This window comes from Erinaceus europaeus, chromosome 13, assembly GCF_950295315.1.
Source record: "Erinaceus europaeus chromosome 13, mEriEur2.1, whole genome shotgun sequence".
Lineage (NCBI taxonomy): Eukaryota > Metazoa > Chordata > Mammalia > Eulipotyphla > Erinaceidae > Erinaceus > Erinaceus europaeus.
In genome coordinates this window covers 52961479-52981310 of record NC_080174.1, presented here as the reverse complement: position 1 = coordinate 52981310, position 19832 = coordinate 52961479, and the positions used below count along the sequence as shown (strand labels likewise).

At 43.0% G+C, this 19832-nt stretch overlaps 1 protein-coding gene across 1 annotated transcript in view; it reads right to left on the bottom strand.

The window, feature by feature from the left end:
- Positions 1-19299, bottom strand: part of AGO4 (argonaute RISC component 4) — a 57967-nt gene extending 38668 nt beyond the window's left edge. The window contains exons 1-2 of the mRNA XM_060205874.1: positions 18913-19299; positions 4343-4508 (exon numbers count right to left, since the gene is read on the bottom strand). Of these exons, the coding sequence (XP_060061857.1) occupies positions 4343-4508; positions 18913-18931 (185 nt within the window). The 5' untranslated portion in view covers positions 18932-19299. The remainder of the gene's footprint in view (positions 1-4342; positions 4509-18912) is intronic.
- Positions 19300-19832: the final 533 nt, after the last annotated feature.

The window sequence follows — 19832 nt, the reverse complement described above, 5'->3', positions numbered from 1 at the left end:
CCCCTCCCCTCTCAATGTCTCTCTGTCCTATCCAAAAAAATAAAAATGAAAATAAATGGTCACAGAAGCACTGGATTTGTAGTGTAGGCACTGAGCCCCAGTGATAACTATGGAGGCAAAAAAAAAAAAAAAAAAAAAAGTCAGCCCAGAAGCATTACACATAAGGCCTCAGCTCTGTAAAAAAAATGTATATAGGGGAGTCGGGCTGTAGAGCAGAGGGTTAAGCGCAGGTGGCGCAAAGCACAAGGACCAGCATAAGGATCCCGGTTCGAGCCCCGGCTCCCCACCTGCAGGGGAGTTGCTTCACAGGCTTTCTCTCCTCTCTGTCTTTCCCTCCTCTCTCCATTTCTCTCTGTCCTATCCAACAACAACAACAATAATAATAACTACAACAATAAAACAACAAGGGCAACAAAGGGAATAAATAAATAAAATAAATATTTAAAAAATTGTATATAGTAATAATATAACTAAGGAAAGGTATTAATAAGTGAACTAAGGCATTACAAAATAATAAGAGTGGGGTAGAGAAAGTGGTATGCCGGCTAGAGAGATAGCTCACCAGAGAGAGTGTTCTTTGCCATGTAGGAGGTCTAGATCAAACCCCAGCAGCACCAAAGGGAGATGCTATGACACAGGAGAGACTAAGTCTTTCTGTCTCTAGCTGAGTAAAAAAGTATCCCAGGAGCAATAAAACCACATGAGTGAGCCTTTAGCTCCACAAAAAAAGAAAGAGAAAGAGAAGAAATAAGTACAAAATTTAGGGCATTCCCTCAAACTTCTGCTTTCCAAAATCCTCTCCAATGATAAAGAGTCTTTTTAAAATAATTAGTTTAATTAACTAATTTTGGTGTGGATGTCAATGATTGGAGAATGACAAATGAAAAAGAATGGCTAGAGGCTCAGAAATCCGAGAATTAAGGGAATGTAGCTCAGGGGTGGCATGCATACTTTATGTCCTGGGTTTGATCCCTAACACCACATACACCAGAAATCTGAGAAACAATAAATCTAAGATGCATCATATTCAAAGGCAAATGCTGGTGATTTATTCTTCTGCAGCCTGTTCTGTATTATTTTAAGAATTATTTATTTGTTTACTGTAGATTGAGAGGAGAGGGGCAGGGAGATGGCGCACCTGGTTGAGTGTACACGTAACTGTGCAAAGGACCTGGGTTCCAGTTTCCAGTCCCCATCTACAGAGGAAAAGCTTTGCCAGCAGTGAAGCAGTGCTGCAGGTGTCTCTCTGTCTTTCTTTCTCTCTCTCCCTCCCTCTCCCTCTCTCTCTCTCTCTCTCTGCCTCCAGGGTTATCACTGGGATTGGGTGTCTGCACTACAAATTCACTGCTCCTAGTGACCATTTTTTCGATAGGACAGAGAGACATTGACAGGGGAAGGGAAGATAGAGATGGGGAAAGGAAGACACCTGCAGATCTGCTGCACCACTTGTGGGGTGGTGGACAGCCCAGTGCTCGAACTGGGATCCTTGTGTGGGTCCTTTTACTTCATACTACGTGTGCTTAATCCGGTGTACCATCACCTGGCCCCCTCTGTCTCCCTCACTACCTCCCCATTCCTCTCAATTTTTCTCAGCCTCTATCCAATAAATAAACAAAATATTTTTAAATTTTTTAAAAATATTTATTTATTTATTTTCCCTTTTGTTGCCCTTGTTGTTTTATTGTTGTAGTTATTGTTGGTGTTACTGATGTCATTGTTGGATAGGACAGAGAGAAGTGGGGAAGGGAGGGGAAGACAGAGAGGGGGAGAGAAAGACAAGCACCTGCAGACCTGCTTCACCTGCTTCACCGCCTATGAAGTGACTCCCTTGCAGGTGGGGAGTCAGGGGCTCGAACCGGGATCCTAATGCTAGTCCTTGTGCTTTGTGCCACGTGGTCTTAACCCGCTGTGCTACCGCCCGACTCCCATAAACAAAATATTTTTTTAAATATTCGTAGAGAGAGAGAGAGAGAACAAAAACCAGAGTTTCAGTCTGGCACATGTGATGATCTTCCTCCATTATAATATAAGTTTCTCAAAGGTAGGAACTTTTTGCCTCTTGTTCATGGTGTATTCCCAGAGTATAGAATGACACCTGACTTCCAATTAAATATCTGATGAATGGATTAACATTAGTCATTACCACCACTGTGTAATCTCAGTTATACAATTACCAAATAGTTATGGACTTAGCTGAAATTGAACAGTACTATAATGCCAAATTATTGCTCTAGGGGCTGGGTGGTGGTGTATCTGGGTGAGCACACATGCTACCATGCACAAGGACTCAGGTTTAAGGCCCCAGTCCCCAGCTGAGAGGGAAGGTGGGAGAAACTCAAAGAGCAGTGCAGCAGTGCTACAGGTGCCTCTCTCCTTCTCTTTATCTCTCTTCCTTCTTGATTTCTCTCTGTCAATAACAATAACAAATAAACAAATAAGTAAGGGGGTTGGATAATAGCACAGTGGGTTAAGTACACATGGTATGAAGCACAAGCAACAGCATAAGGATTCCAGTTCGAGCACCCGGCTCCCCACCTGCAGGGGGTCCCTTCACACATGGTGAAGCAGGTCTGTAGGGGTCTTTCTCTCCCCCTCTCTGTCTTCCCCTCTTCTCTCCGTTTCTCTCTGTCCTATCCAACAACAATGGCATCAATAACAACAATAATAATAACCACAATAATGATAAAACAACAAGGGCAACAAAAGGGAAAAAAATAGCCTCCAGGAGCAGTGGATTCACGGTGCAGGCACCCAGCCCCAGCAAAACCCTGGAGGCAAAAAAAAAAAAAAAAAGAATAAGTAAATAAATAGAAATAGTTAATCTAAGTTACTGATCTATAATGAGAAAAAAAGAGCAGCAGAACTGTACTTGACAGCAAAAGCAGTCAGGAAAAAAATAGCAAGAATCTTAATAAGACTGCTTGAATAATGTAGTATAGAAATAGAAAATTAGGTGTTATTTAAAAATTTTTTATTATCTTTAGTTATTGGACAAAGACAGCCAGAAATTGAAAGGGAAGAGGGTGATAGAGAGGGAGAGAGAAAAAGAGACACCTGCAATACTGCTTCACCAGTCACTAAGCTTTCTACCTGCAGGTGGGGACCAGGGGCTCGAACCTAGGTCCTTGCACATTGAAAATTAGATGTTCTTAGTACATTATAAAACTATCTGAAGGGGCCAGGTGGTGGCACAGCATTGAGCTCATATATTACAATGCATAAGGACCCAGGTTCACCTGAAGTGGGGAAGCTTCATGAATGAAGCAATACTGCAAGTCTCTCTCTCCATCTCTATCTTCCCCTCCCCTTTCAACTCTTGTCTCTACCCAAAATATACCAAGAAAATAATTTTAAAATGAGGAAATAAAACTCTGCTACAACACTGTCTTCATAGAAAGTAAATTCCATTCCAAGAGTACACAATGCTTAAGTCATATAACCCAGACCCATCATGAATTATGCTGGAAATAAACAGAGCTTTTTTTTTTTTTAATAATCCAAGAAGAGTCTTCTTTTTACATTTCTATCTTCACATGTCCAATACATATGTTTAACAGTAAACTTTTAATTTCCAGATAGTTTTATTTCCTATAGATAACTGCAAGTGTCAACCCGGCTTTGACCTAGCACGTTATGATTGGGCCCTCCTCAATCGCTATCGAACAGGCCATGGCCAGTGCGCCGCTATGTTCCATCGCTGGGGAGCCAGAGACGACCCGAACTGCCCCTGCGGCTACAGACAGACTATGACCCACATAGCCAACGACTGCCACCTCTCCAGATTCAAAGGTGGTCTCGAAACTTTACATCAGGCTCAACCTGACGCTGCTGACTGGCTACAGAAGAAGGGCAAACGCTAGAAGAAGAACTAATATCTTCACCTACATAAAAATGTCATCTACCCTTTGTCAATGAAACAGTGGGTTTCTTCATTTAGTAAATATTTACTGATTTGGTATACGATAATGAGTATGAGACAGAAATCAACAAACTTATTGGGGCCAAGTGGTGGTGCACCTGGTAGCACTCACATGCTACAATGCACAAGCACCCAGGTACAAAACCCTGGTCACCTGCAGAAGAAAAGCTTCAGGAGTGGTAAAGCAGTGCTGCACATAGCTCTCCTGCCCTCTCTCTCTGTCTCCGCTTTCCCTCCTTAATTTCTCTCTGTCTGTAACCAATAAACGGTTAAAAAAAAAAGTATATATAAACAAAAGAGAAGAAAGAAATTCATCATCTTAGAGAAAAACAAGTCTACATATCACAATAATTCAGAGAATAATGGGATACGAATAAAGTTTATGTACTTAATATATAGAAATGTACTCTTTCTAATACTTACCGGTTGACTCTTCGAGGTCTTTTTTCTGGTTTAATATCCACATCATAGTGATAAACATCTATTTTAGGAATCTGAACCTGAAAATGATTGGCTAACAGTCGAATTGGTTTTCCAACAGTTCCAAGGCCAGGACGACGAGGTGGTTGGAACAGGCTGGTTGGCGGTCCTGAAGAGATTGAAAGACATTTAATATGCTATTTGATCATGAAGAATAGTATTCCCTTCTTGATAGCAACTGTAGTTACTTTTTTTTTTTTTTTTTGCCACTAGGGTTATTGCTTGAGCTTAGTGTCTATATGACTCCACCATGCTAGCATTGATTTCTCCACTCTTTTCTCTCTCTTACGTAGAGTTTAGAAAGAAAAAAGAGATAGAGTAGAGACACAGAAGCATCACTCCACCTCTCTAGAGAAGCTATCCTGTGTGGTGGCCAGGGACTTGAACCAGGGTCCTTGTGCATGGTAACATGTGCATTCTTCTGGGTGAGTAACTTCCCAGACACAACAGTCACCACTATTAAGAGTTTCTTATTCATAGAGTTTGGAGTGTCCTCTGAATCAGTATTTTCTGGATTTCTAAATATTTTGTCTTGATGTTATTTTTTCCCTTTTATATGATAGGCCAGAGAGAAGTTGAAAGGGATGTGGGAGACAGAGGGAGAAAGACACCTGCAGGCCTGCTTCACTGCTCGTGAAACTCCCTCAACCTCGTGAAGCTCCCTCCCCACCACCAGAGGTGGGGAGCTGGGATTTGAACCTGGGTCCTAGTCCATAGTAATGTGTGCACTCAACTGAGTGTACCACCACCTGGCCCCCTCTGTTGCTATTGTTTGAGTATAAGTAGTATAGTTGTAGGGGCCAGGCAGTGGCATTCCTGGTTAAATGTACATAGTAAGTACGAAGCGCAAGGACCAGCATGAGGATCTGGGTTTGAGCCCCAGGCTGTCCATCTGTAGGGAGGAAGCTTCACAAGCATTGAAGCAAGTTTGCAGGTCTCTCTCCATCTCTCTCTCTCCCTCCCTCCCGCCCCCCCTCAATTTGTCTCTGTCCTATCCAGTAAAATTGAAAAAAAAAAAAAAAGGCTACTGGGGGCTGTGGATTTGTAGTGCCACCATCAAGCCCCAGTGATTACCCTGGAAGCCAAAAAAAAAAAAGAAGCTATTCTAAAAAGAAAAAGTAGTACAGTTGTTAGTATGACAAACTTTCAGAAGTAGGCTACTATATCATAAAAACCTTTAATGAATATCAATAAATTTAAAGCTAGGTATGAAATCATATGCATTTTATTATTCATTTGTTTCACTGAGACTTCTCCACTCCACATCTGTTTCAGACAGATAGAGACAGAAGGAGAGAGATAAAGAGGGCAGAGGTAGATAGCACAATGGTTACGCAAAGAGACTCTCCTGCCTGAGGCTCCAAAGTCCCAGGCTCAATCTCCCCACTAACACTACCATAAGCCAGAGCTGAGTAGTGCTCTGGGGTAAGGGGAAAGAGAGAGAGAGTGAGAGAGAGAGAAGAAGAAGAAGAAGAGGAGGAGGAGGAGGAGAAGGAGGAGGAAGAGGAGGAGGAGGGGAGGGGGAGGGGGAGGAAAGGGGAGGGAAAGGGAGAGGGAGAGAGATAAAAAGTACAGAAACTTTCTCTAGTATAATAGGGACCAGACTTGAACTTGGGTCGTGTACAAGCTAAAGAAGGGACACTATCCAGATGCCCTCTAGGAATTTATAATCAAGAGCAGAGTTTCTCACCTTGGGGAGATTTTTGTCTCCCCCCACCCCAAGAAACATGTTGATAAATGTACAGAGATGTTTTGAGTTGTCACACTTGAGGAGTGCCACTGACATGTTGTTAGGGTCAAGAATACAACTAAACATTCAGGACACAGGAAACACACAGGACAGTCCCTACAACAAAGAATAAGCTAGTCTAAAATATCAATAGTGTTAAGGTTAAGAAACATTGATCAATACAAATCATCCATTCCAAACTATTTTATTTACAGTTTAAAAGAAATAGCTTACAAAAGGATACCATAAGCTAAAGAAGCTGCATATTCTCTGAAAGAAGCAATCCTACCTCCAATTGAAGCCAAAGAGATAATACTTTGGAATGAATCTAGCAAAGGAAGTGAAGAACTTTTTTTTTTAAAGGAGTTTTTTTTTTTAATATTTATTTTATTTATTTATTCCATTTTGTTGCCCTTGTTGTTTTATTGTTGTAGTTATTATTGTTGTTGTCGTCATTGTTGGATAGGACAGAGAGAAATGGAGAGAGGAGGGGAAGACAGAGAGGAGGAGAGAAAGACAGACACCTGTAGACCTGCTTCACCGCCTGTGAAGCGACTCCCCTGCAGGTGGGGAGCCGGGGTTCGAACCGGGATCCTTATTCCGGTCCTTGTGCTTTGCGCCACCTGCGCTTAACCCGCTGCACTACAGCCCGACTCCCGGAAGTGAAGAACTTTTATGATGAAAACTATAGGATGTTGTTAGAAGAAATAGAAGATGACACAAAGAAATGGAAGAGTATCTTTGTTCATGGATTAGAAGAATAAATATTACTGAAATTATTATCTTTCCAAAGTCAATAAATAGATTTAATGTAATACTAATAAAAATTCCAAGGATATTTTTCAAGGAAATCCATTAACTTTTCCAAAAGTTCAGGTCGAATCACAACACACACACACACACACACACACACACACACACACACACACAGTCAAAGCATTCCTCAGGGAGGAAAAAAAGGAGAATGGAAATATGGTCCTCAACTTTAGTTTTGATTACAAACCAATAACAATTAGAACAGTTAAAAAAAAAACAATTTAGAACAGTGTGCTACTAGAACAAAAATGATCACTTAGGCCAATGGAACAGAGTAGAGAGACTAGAAATCACTCCCCCACATATGCATATCTAATATATCACAAAGGGGCCAAGAGTATCCAGTGGGGGAAAAGAAGGCCTCTTCACTAAAAGTTATTGTGAGAACTGGACAGCCAGCCACATGTAGAAAAATGAAACTAGATCACTATTTAATACCATATGCCAAAATAAGCTCAAAGTAGATCAAAAGATCTGGATATTAGATCTGAAACTATAAACATCTGATGTTTATCTGACAAAAGATTGATATCAAACACCTAGAAAGAAATTCTATGACTTAACAATTGTGACATAGCATGCATTTTGAGCGTTAATTAGCATATTGCTGAGGCTGATGAACGTAATTAGAAAACAAACCCCCAACTAACCTGGTTATAATAATAATAATTAATTATTGATAGTCTAAGCTCTTTCTAAGGCTATAAAACAAGCCTGTTGGATATGAAGCTCTAGGGGTGAACACTGTGTTGAAATGTATCCCTCTTATCCTATAGTCTTGTCAATATTTCCATCTTATAAATAAAAATTAAAAAAAAAAAAGAAACTCCTTGCATTCTCTTTAAGACCCTCATTTTGCCCAGTCCTGGTACCTCTAGGACTATGCCCATACTTCTTGATATTTCTTCCCTGTAACTCGTAACCACCATACCACCTCTGTTGACTTCAACCAAATTACTACTGGTGCTGCCACCGCACATTACGCTGCTACTGAATTCCTACTGTGGACTGTAACTAGAGATACTGAGCCTGAGAAGTCAACCTCACAACTCTTCAAATCTGGTCATGCCACCTTCTAGAAACCAAGTTACAGATACTACCATGATTCCATCCTGACTTCTCTGGGCAGACAACCTTGTGTCCTGGATCCTCACACCTCCAGAGCTCTGGCCCATTAGGGAAAGACAGAAACAGGCTGAGGGTATGGATTGACCTGCCAATGTCCACGTCCAGCTGAGAAGCAATTACAGAAACCAGAACTCCTACCTTCTGTACCCCAAAAACAACCTTGATCCATATTTCCATTGGGGGAGAAGTGAGAGGATAAAGATAAAAGAACTCCAGCTCCATCAGCACCCAGAGAGAGAGAAGGAAAAGGAGGGACATATGGAGGTAGTGATGTTGTCATGAGTGGTTTGGAGGGGAAGAAAGGATTGGATCAGGGAAAAAATTGGATCAGGGCAAATATGTATAAATGTTGGTAGATAGTTGCAGAGATGATGGTTGGCCCATGTCTACAACCTTAGGGTAACTATGGTGGATTACAGTGGGGTGACTGAAGAGTCAGAACCCTGGTGGTGGGAATGGTATGGATTTATACCCCTGTTGACATGTAATTTTGTAAAATAAAAAAAAATAATAAAAAGAATATATATATATATTTGCCTCCAGGGTTATTGCTGGGGCTCGGTGCCTGCACTACGAATCCACTGCTCATGGAGGCTATTTTTTCCCTTTTGTTGCCCTTGTTGTTTATTGTTGTTGTTATTGTTATTACTGTCATTGTTGTTGGATAGGACAGAGAGAAATGGAGAGAGGAGGGGAAGACAGAGAGGAGGAGAGAAAGACAGACACCTGCAGATCTGCTTCACCGCTGGTGAAGCAACTCCCCTGCTGGTGAAGCAACTCCCCTGCAGGTGGGGAGCCGGGGCTCGACCCGGGTTCCTTGCATTTTGTGCCATGTACACTTAACCCACTGCACTACCACCCGAACCCCCCCCCCAAAAAAAGGAATATTACAACAACTATTGTTGAATATTATCAACAACTATTGTGACAGCACAGAATTTGAATGTAATTAGCATACAGCCAAGTCTGATGAATGTAATTAACATATGGCTGACGTCAATCTGACCAAGTGACTTGAGTGCAAGCTGGCTGATGTTAGGCTCTCTTTTCCTGTGCACTCTAGTGCTGGTTCTGCTTCCCAGGCCTTGCCATGCTGCTTCCCCCTGGAATTGAACACCTGAACCCAAGCACTGGTAACTAGTCTCTTTTCCCTCCTCTCCGTTCTGTTTGCATACTTGGCTGCAGCTCTCTTTTCCTGTGCGCTCTTGGCGCTTGCTCCCATCCCCAAGGACTGCCATGGCCACTTCTCCCGGGACCCGTACAAGGGGAGCTCCGCTATGGTAAAACTAGCTTAAAAGACTCATGGCTCTTTGGCATTACGACTACCCAATATCTCTGCCCCATTGCCTATCTTGATGTACCTAAAAAATACTGTTCCATACCGCTGTACTGTGATGTAATAAGCCTCTCAACTGTATAAATCCCAACCACAGCTGCCCCCTGAAGTCTTATTTTTTAATTACTATATACAACAACAAAGATAAATAACCCAATTAAAAAATGTGCAAGAGATATGAGTAGACAGTCTACTTTTTCTTTATTTCCACCAAGGTTATCGCTGAATTTGGTGCCTGCACGGCAAATCCACTGCTCTTGATGGCCTCCCCCACTACTCTTTTTTTTCCCTGATAGGCAGAGAAGTAGAGAACAAGCAAGAGATAGAGACAATGAGGAAGCGAAACGCCTGAAGCATTGCTTCACTGTTAGTGGGGACCAGGGACTCAAACTCTGGTCTTTGCGTACGGTGGCATGTGTACTCCACAAGGTGTGCCATTGTGCAGCTCTCTGAATCGAGTTTTCTAAAGGAGGCATGAAGATAGCTCACAGACACACGAAAAAAATGTTTCACTTCGTCATTAGATAAATGCAAATTAAAACCACAATGAGATACCACCTACAAGAATGGCCTATATGAACAAAACAGGAAATGTCAAGTATTGGCAAGGATTTGGAGAAAAGGGGACTCTATTACACTGTGCGAATACTGGTGTAACCCCTGTGGAAACAGTATGGAGAGTCCTTAAACAAATAAAATGAAAACATTTTATGAGAAAGCAATATCCCTCCTAGACATATATCCAAATGACATGAAAGCATTAACTCAAATAGACATATGCACCTCTGTATTCATAGCCATTTTATTTGCAATTGCTAAGGAGTGGAAGCAAGCTAAATGCCCAGCAAAAGAAAGCTTGATAAAGAAGTTATGGGACATATAGTCAATGAAATAATACTCTTCGGGAGTCGGGCGGTAGCACAGCGGTTAAGCGCAGGTGGCGCAAAGCACAATGACCAGCGAGAGGATCCCGGTTCAAGCCCCCGGCTCCCCACCTGCAGGGGAGTCGTTTCACAAGCGGTGAAGCAGGTCTGCAGGTGTCTTATCTTTCTCTTCCCTGTCTATCTCCCCCTCCTCTCTCCATTTCTCTCTGTCCTATCCTACAACGAAGACATCAATAACAACAACAATAATAACTACAACAATAAAACAACAAGGGCAAAAACAAAGGGAAAATTAATAAATATATAAAAAAAGAAATAATACTCTTCAATTAAAAAAATGATATTGTATCTTTTGGGACAAAATGATAGAACTGGATAGTTGTGATTACAGTGGGAAGTTAAAATAAGTGTTCTTATTACAATGACTTTTCTTATAACTTCTTTTTTTTTTAGATTTTATTTATTTATTAATGAGAAACAGGAGGAGAGAGAAAGAGCCAGACATCACTCTGGTACATGTGCTGCCGGGGACTGAACTCAGGACCTCATGCTTGAGAGTCCAATGCTTTATCCACTGCGCCATCTCCCGGACCACACAATGACATTTAAAAAAAAAAAGTTTTAATCGGGGGAGGGTGGACATGCAGCTTCCTGGGCCGGTGGGGGGGTGGAGGTGGGGGGGTGGGTGGGTGGGATGAGACACAATCTTTTGGTGATGGGAATGTTGTTTATGTACACACCTATTAAACTGTAGTCATATAAATCACTAATTAATATGAGAGGGGGAAAATTGATTGTACGTCTAACAAAGGGACTTTTCAAAGTTAACCCAATTATCAAATAATGTGATGATAACAATAACTATCCATTGTCTTCTTGAACCCTAAGACAGCAGGAACTTCACATTTCCACTATAGAGCCTAAACTTACCCCAGTCCTGGGACCCTAGGGTAGGGCCCACTTTCCCGTATGCTTCTACCAATTCTTATCAAATAATATTGCATCTGCTGATCACAACCTAATCAATGCAATGAGTGCCACCCCAGCATGCTTCACTTCAGACTGTGTCCAGAGACTTCAGTGTGGAATGACAACCCTTCAGCTTCATCACTCGGATGAGATCTTTCTTTCATAGTATTCTCTAATTCCATCCCAGGTGGTTCACTTCCTAACAAAGTCCCAAAACCTAGATATAGACCAGGTTCCAGGAGACAGAGCATATGTTCACACGTATCCATAAATAGGGCAAATATATACCTGAAAGCAGTAGTACACTAGAGTTTGCAGTGAGTACCCCCCAACACTTCATCTCCACTATTCCAACCTTTGGGTCCATGATTCTTCAACAATTTGTTTGGCTTTGTATGTTAACTCTCTTTTCAGCCACCAGGTTCCAGATGCCATCAGGATGCCAGCCAGGCTTCCCTGGACTGATGACCCCACAAATGTCTCCTGGAGCTCCGCTTCCCCAGAGACTCACCCTACTAGGGGAAGAGAGAGGCAGGCTGGGAGTATGGATCGACCAGTCAACGCCCATGTTCAGTGGGGAAGCAATTACAGAAGCCAGACCTCCCACCTTCTGCAACCCACAACAACCCTGGGTCCATGCTCCCAGAGGGATAGAGAATGGGAAAGCTATTGGGGAGAGGATGGGATATGGAGATTGGGTGGCGGGAATTGTGTGGAGTTGTAACCACCCCATCTTATGATATTGTTAGTCTCCTTTCTTAAATAAAAAAAATAAAATTAAAAAATTTAATTTATTTTCTTTTGTTGCCCTTGTCTTTTATTGCTGTTGTAGTTACTATTGTTGTTGTTATTGATGTTGTCGTTAGGACAGACAGAAATGGAGAGAGGAGGGGAAAACAGAGAGGGGGAGAGAAAGATAGACACCTGAAGACCTACACAGCTATTAAGAATAATGAACCCACCCTCTCTGACCCATCTTGAATGGAGCTAGAAGGAATTATGTTAAGAGAACTAAGTCAGATAAAGATGAGTATGGGTGATCCCACTCATCAACAGAAGTTGAGAAAGAAGGACAGGGAAACTAAAAGCAGGACTTGACTAAATCTGGAGTAGGGCACCAAAGTAAAAACCCTGGGGTGAGGGTAAGGGTGGACATTCGGCTTCCCAGGGCAGCGGGTGGGTGGGATGGGACACAGTCTTTTGGTGATGGGAATGGTGTTTATGTACACTCCTATTAATCTGTAGTTATATAAATCAGTATTCAATTAATATGAGGGGAAATATTGATTGTATGTCTCAAACTTTTTAAAGCACAGACTGGATCTTTTTAGTACATAGGCTGAGTCTTTTATATGTTGACTCTCTCAAAAGCCTAGACCAGGGAGAACAGAAGCAACCGGTGGCACAGCTATATACAAGATGCTGGGTCTTATACAGCAAATCCTAACAAAGGGAATCTTCAAAGTTAACCCAATTACCAAATAATGTAATGATAACAATAACTATCCATTGTCTTCTTGAACCCTAAGATAGCAGGAACCTCATATTTCCACTATAGAGCCTATATTTCCCCCAGTCCTGGAACCCTGGGGGGGGGGCGCACTTTCCTACATGCTTCTCTCAATTCATATCAAATAATATTGCATCCGCCAATATTATCAACACAATGAGTGCCACCTCAGCATGCTTCATTTCAGACTGTGTCCAGAGACTTCAGGTGTGGAATGACAACCCTTCAGCTTCATTACTCAGGTGAGACCTTTACTTTCAGAGTATTCTCTAATTCCATAACACTTCCTAACAAAGTCTCAAAACCTAGATAAAGACCAGGTCCCCTGAGATAGAGCATATGTTCACACGTATCCATAAACTAGGGCAAAATATATACCTGAAAGCAAAAGTACACAATAGTCTGCAGTGAGCAACCCCCAACACTTCATCTGCACTATTCCAGCCTTTAGGTCCATAATTGTTCAACAATTTGTTTGGCTTTGTATGTTAACTCTCTTTTCAGCCACCAGGGTCCAGATGCCAGCATGATGCCAACCAGACTTCCCTGGACAGAAGACCCCACCAGTGTGTCCTGGAGCTCCACTTCCCCAGAGACCCACCCTACTAGGGAGAGAGGCAGACTGGGAGTATGGATCGACCTGTCAACACCCATGTTCAGTGGGAAAGCAATTACAGAAGCCAGACCTTCCACCTTTTGCAACCCACAATGACCTTGGGTCCATACTCCCAGAGGGATAAAGAATGGGAAAGCTATCAGAGGAGGGGATGGGATACAGAGATCTGGTGGTGGGAATTGTGTGGAGTTGTACCCCTCCCATCCTATGGTTTTGTTAATGTCTCCTTTTTAAATAAATTAGTTAATTAAAAAAAAAGACACCTGAAGACCTGCTTCACCACCTGTGAAGCGACTCCCCTGTAGGTGGGGAACCCAGGGCTCAAACTGGGATCCTTACACTGGTCCTTGCTTCATGCCACATGCACTTAACCCGCTGTGCTACCGCTCAACTCCCTACAATGACATTTTACATTTCAATAAAGAGAAAATTTTTTAGTAAGAACCTATTCTGGTCCACCATTAGTCAAGAAAATCAAAATAAAGCAAATGAAATTTGTGTTGGACCCAGGCTTTTTTTCTGGCAGAAAGTCAGGAAAAAAAAACAAAAAACCCATATACTTAATGTATTTAAAATCCTTTCACATACTAAATTCATTGTTCATTCTTCCCCTAAGTTCTGCTCATTCTTCAAAATTCGGGTCAAGTGCAACCTCCTTGGAAAGTCATTCCTGAATTTCTCAGGACAGGAGAATGCATATCCTATAGTCTCAAGACCATTTGTATAAGAGGACTCTTAACAAAGTATGATAAATAACTTGTTAAATTACTCTGTCTCCTCAACTCACATGTAAAGCCTTAGAAGAAGTGGACCTCCAGTTCACACTTACCTTCTCCACACCTACTTCAAAATTCAACCACCAGTACACTTTAGGAATTCAGCAACTATTGAACTAAACAGGATCAATAATCCTTTTAGCAGCTCCAAAGAGAAACTAAACAGAAACTCAGTCATTCCTAAACCCCAAGAATTGACTTTTTTTCATTAAAGCAAGAGCACATAATTTATATTAAAATATTTTCATTATTTGTAGTTGAGTTCCATTTCTGATATATTAGCAAATCTGAAAATGATAAGACATTTATAAACAAGGTAAATTTAAATGCTAAATAATATCAGAGGTGATATGAATACTAAATTTAATTAAATAATATTCATGTTATCCATGCATATTTCAAGATACGCTTCTATCAATTTCATATAGAAATTTTGAAAAACAGACCTCTGGGCCTGAGCTAAGGCGACACAGTCTCATGAAGCTGGCTCTCTTCCAGAAAACAAATACTAAAATGAAGTGTCTCAACAACTTTCATCAGAGCACACCTGTGATTTCTGGTAAAGAAAAAATCATTACTGTCTGAAGGCTGGTGATTGCAGAAACAGGAGGGGAGCGAAAAGATTCAAGCACCAGCACTACATTGCCTGTGAGCACCATGTTTACAATTGCTTTACACCTGGTGGACTTAAGGGCCAATGCAGAACCACTCAGGAGTGATGTGGTTTAAAAACAACAACAACAACAACAAAACTCAGAACTGCTGTTTGGAGCTGGAGCTATAGAGGCCACAAGCTCTTGAGTGAATCCCAGAGGACCATCTAGGGAAACTAGGAAAAGTGGATATTGTACCGCTGTGGTAGCAGAAAAGCCAACTAAACTCGAAGGTGTTCCAGCTGCCATAGAGACCCTGGTGAACAGGCTCAGACTGCCCTGATAGTGGGTAAAGTGATTTTGACCTTACAGTAGAGTTCCCACTTATAGGAAATAGCCCAGTACCAGTTTTTATTTACTTTTTCCTTTTGACTAACAACCGCCTCCAGATATCTGCCTTTTTTTTTTTTTTTTTTAACCAGAGCACTGCTCAGCTCTGGTGACTTTGGAGCCTCAGGCATGAGAGTCTCTTTGCTAACCATTCATTATGCTATCTACCACAATCCCCTCTCTTTCTTTTTCTTTCTCTTTTTGCCTCTAGGGTTATCTCTGGGGTGTGGTGCCTGCACTACAAATCCACTGCTCCTGAAGGCCATTTTTTTCCCCATTTTGTTGCCCCTGTTGTTGCCCTTGTTATTATTGTTATTGTTGCCATTGTTGTTGTTTTTGTTGGATAGGATAGAGAGAAATCGAGAGAGGAGGGGAAGACAGAGAGGGGGAGAGAGACAGACATCTGCAGACCTGTTTCACCACTTGTGAAGTGACCCCTCTGCTGGTAGGGAGCCCGGGACTCTAACTGGGTTCCTTACGCCAGTCCATGCGCTTCACATCATGTGTGCTTAATCTGCCACACTATCGCCCAGCCCCCACCCCCTCTCTTTCTTTATAAGCATGTTTTATTTGCCATGTTTTTATGTGAATTAAAATTCTTTCTTTGCAAAAAAAAAAATTCATTTTGCAATATTATTATTATTTCATCCATTTTAAAGCAACTTTTTCCCAGTTCATTTCCTTCACACTGGAAACTATTGCTGTTTTTCTTATAATACATAGTATCTTGCATGAATGTTATGTATTCAACTTTTGATGATTTACATTTGAATGAAATGGTGTTTCTGGGACAAATTACTATAGGAATGATCTGAAGGCCTGTGTGGGAGACATTCTATCTTCTGAAAAGGAAACAAATATGACTCAAAATTGGGCTGTCCAAAAAGTCATGCTGTATTTTTCTGTGAAAAAAATGTTTCATGACTTTTTCAACAACCCAACATTCTGGATGAAGCCAGTCTAAAATGAGGATGCCACTGGACCAGGAGTCAAATGACCCAGGCTAATCCTCCCTTCACTATTCAGCCTTGAGACCTTGATGATGTCTCATAAGCTCTCTGAATATTTTTCAAGTGTAAAATGGGGATACTACCTGCCTTTCCTACCTCACAGATGATCAAATGAGCTGATAACTATGAAAGTACTTTCCAAACTGCAAAGCACAGTCAAAAACAAAAGCTAATGGGATCAGGTATTGTCATACCTGGTAGAACACACAAATCACTACGCATAAAGCCCTGGGTTTCAAACTCTGGAAGAGCGAGAGAAGGAGGAGAGACACCTGCAGCATTGATCCATCTCTTCCCCTCTCCCTTCCAGAAAAAGAGGAAGGAAGGGAGGGAGGAAGGAAGGAAGAAAGAAAGAAAGAAAGAAAGAAAAGAGGAGAGGGGGGAGGGAAATGAAAGTTATCATCAATATAATGATAAACAGTAACCTCAAATAATACATTTCCAAGTGATTATCAGAAACCAAAATTGGGGAGGCACAACACTAAGATTGTTTCAAAGATATTTCAATGACTGTTTAATGGGGAAGGGCACAAAGCACTAAATAGGTGTGCTTTCAACAAAGACGCAGGAATGCCTCTCTAGGTTGTACAACAGTCTAGATGAAATATCCCACAAGACTATCAACTCCCTTTGCTCTGATTCTATGCTTAGCAAGCAACTGCTTGTTATTAATTGGGTTTCCAAGGTTCTGTGACACCAAAGAAGGATTTGCTAGATAGCACACCAGAAAATATTCTAGCTAACACAAGAGATCTATGTGATATTTTGGCTTATTCATCAGTCTTAACAGTATCTTATCCTACAGCACCAAGTTGAACTTTTCTAAGACATACAACTTGTGCATAGTTATACAGTCTCACAAATGAAATAGTTGCTTCAGTTGTAAGTTATTAACAAAGGAGGAAGAAACATTTGTTAGGAACTAAAATGCTCTCCATTTTATATTAAGACTCCTTACATTATCTCATTTCATTCTCACAACAGTCATGCAACACATAAGTATTACTACCACCATTTTACAGATGAGGAAATAAAAGTTCAAAGGAATTAAGTAATTTGTCCAAGGTTATACAACGATTAAATTACTAGATTGAACTGAAATGAAGTTTGTTATATTCCTACAGACTTGATCATGCCTTAAGTTGGGGGACATAGTCAAAGTAACCCAGTGTAATACTCCCATTAAGATTCATCAAATAAACTCATGTGACAAAAATAATTTATTTTAAAAGGCATATGAAATCTTACTGTAAGAGACTTAAAAGTAATGTAAGCAATAAGTTAAAAAAAAAAGTAATGTAAGCACAGAACTAAGTGGGGTTAATCACTCAGTTATGCAAACTAGTTCTAAGTAGACAGGTTGCAGCTTCCAAACTCAAATGATAAACTAAAATTTTCCATACACCAAAAAAGTGAAATGTTCATGGCCTGGTACTGGATTCTCAAGCAGGAGATCCCGAGTTTGACCTCTGAATTCACATATTGCCAGAGTGATGCTCTGGTGTCTTCTCCCCCCCCCCATATATATATATATATATTTATATATATATATGTATACATACATATATACATACATACATATATTTCCACAACTAACTCCACTGTGTGGATATAGTTTGATATAAAAGTTAATTCTATCATAGTCTCTAAATTCTGCCCTACTTAGCTAAGGCATTAGAGACCTGTTCAGGTTCCAGGTGGGAGCAGCAGGCTCCAATCTGCAGAGCATTTGTAACAATCTACAATCGTTCTGTTTTGGGCAGAGTAGGAGCAGTAGCCAGAGACCATTCATAAACAAAAATTATAATTTCTTTGGTGTATTGCACCAAAGTAAAAGACTCTGGGGTGGTGGGGAGGGGGGCTGTTCGGGTCCTGGAACATGGTGGCAGAGGAGGACCTAGAGGGAGTTGAATTCTTATGTGGAAAACTGAGAAATGTTACACATGTACAATTTACTGTATTTTACTGTTGACTGTAAACCATTAATCTCCCAAATAAAAAAAAAAAAAAAAAAGAATTACACTTTCTAAAGCAATTTCTTTTTCATTTGTTCCTCCAATGACCCAGAACTCTACTAAAGCAGGAACTCCGGGCATTAAAGTCTGTGCTGTCATAGGCTGGCTGGCAAGTCACTAGCTCAGACCACTCTGAGGCTGTCACACAAACTGGCAGGCACAGGACCATGTTCCACAAGACTTCTGGGCCTTTGAGAACAGTGTGTACTTTGCCTCTAGGCTTTCAGGTGCCATGAGAAGTGTTTGGAGGAAGTTCTCTTTCTGCCTCTCTCGATCTGGCCATCTGTCAGTGCAGACAAAAAAACAAGAGATGCCCAGACTAAGCTAGCTCTAGTAACAGGTATGCGTGAGGGTGAGGTGGGGTTAGGGGTGGTCTCTCCTGGCCCCATCCAGGCCGTGACTCTGCTGTGCACCTGGCACAGCTCGACCCTTCAGAGGCCCCAATTGGCCTGGCGCCACCCAAGAGCACAGCCCACCTCTCCGAGGCTGGGTCGGTCTGCTGTATACCGGCGGGCGCAGGTCACCTTCCTGGGTCTCCCAGCCCTTAGACCTTGAGATCTGGATCATCTCCCCAGGCTGGGGCGCGGTCACCCCCCGCCAGGCCGAGTCAGCTCCCCGCGGCCCGGTGCAAAGGGACACGGGCCCCGTCCCGAGGCCTGAGCGCCCGAGCCCGACGGAGCGAAGTCAGTGACTGTCCCGCCCGCCCGCGCCCAGCCCGGCCCGGCCCCAGCGCGCTCTCACCGGGTCCCAGTGCCTCCATGGCGGCGGCCGGGGCCGCCTCGCCCCGGTCCCCGGCGCCTCCCGCTCCGGGCCCCGCCGCCGCCGCCGCCGCCGCGTAACGCTTGCTCTCCGGAATATTGGCGCTGGGGGGGCGCCGCGGAGATGCGGGCGCTGGGCAGGGGGCGGCGGCGGCGCCCGGCCCGGGCACGGGGACCGGCTCCCGCGGCTCTTCCGGCCTCAGCGACAACAAAAACAATCCCCGCCGCTGCCGCTGCCAGCGCGAGCGGGAGCCAGCGCGCGCGCCCGCCGGCGGGGAGGAGGCGCGGAGCGCGCGCGGCCAGGGGGCCAGGGGGCCCTGGGGCCCGGCTCGCGGAGGTGGCGTGCGCGACCCCAGGTGCCAGGTTCAGCGAGCTCATGGGGGGCGGGGTGGGGCAGCGCGGGCACGCGCGGAGCAGTGCGCCCCCCCCCCCCGGGGGTGACGGGCGCGCGTCCTACTGCCCAGCCTACCGAGGGCTGCCCTCCTCCCTCAGCCACAGGGTAACCTTCTTGGGGGCAGGGGGGGCGCGGGGACTAGTCACAAGCGATCTTAGGGCTGTGCCCTAAGACCTCTGCCCCCACACTCCCCCCAGATCCAGCAACCAGGCCTCGCTCATCTACAGACACAGTTCTGAGATCCACGTCAGGCATCCCTCTTCCTTCTTCCCTCCCCTCAGACCACTTGTCCTAGGATAGAGAACCCCAGGACCCCCTCAGACACAGCTCTTTCCCTCCATTTCTTCATCCAACAAGGCAAACTCTGTTGTGCTTCCCTCTCCGAGGAGCTGGAGTGGACCAAGAAGAATGATGTCTTTCCTGCATGGTTCCAGGACCAGGACCTCCACCAGCAAGTTTCTTTTTCTTTTCTTTCTTTTTAAAATTTTTTTATTATCTTTATTTGTTTA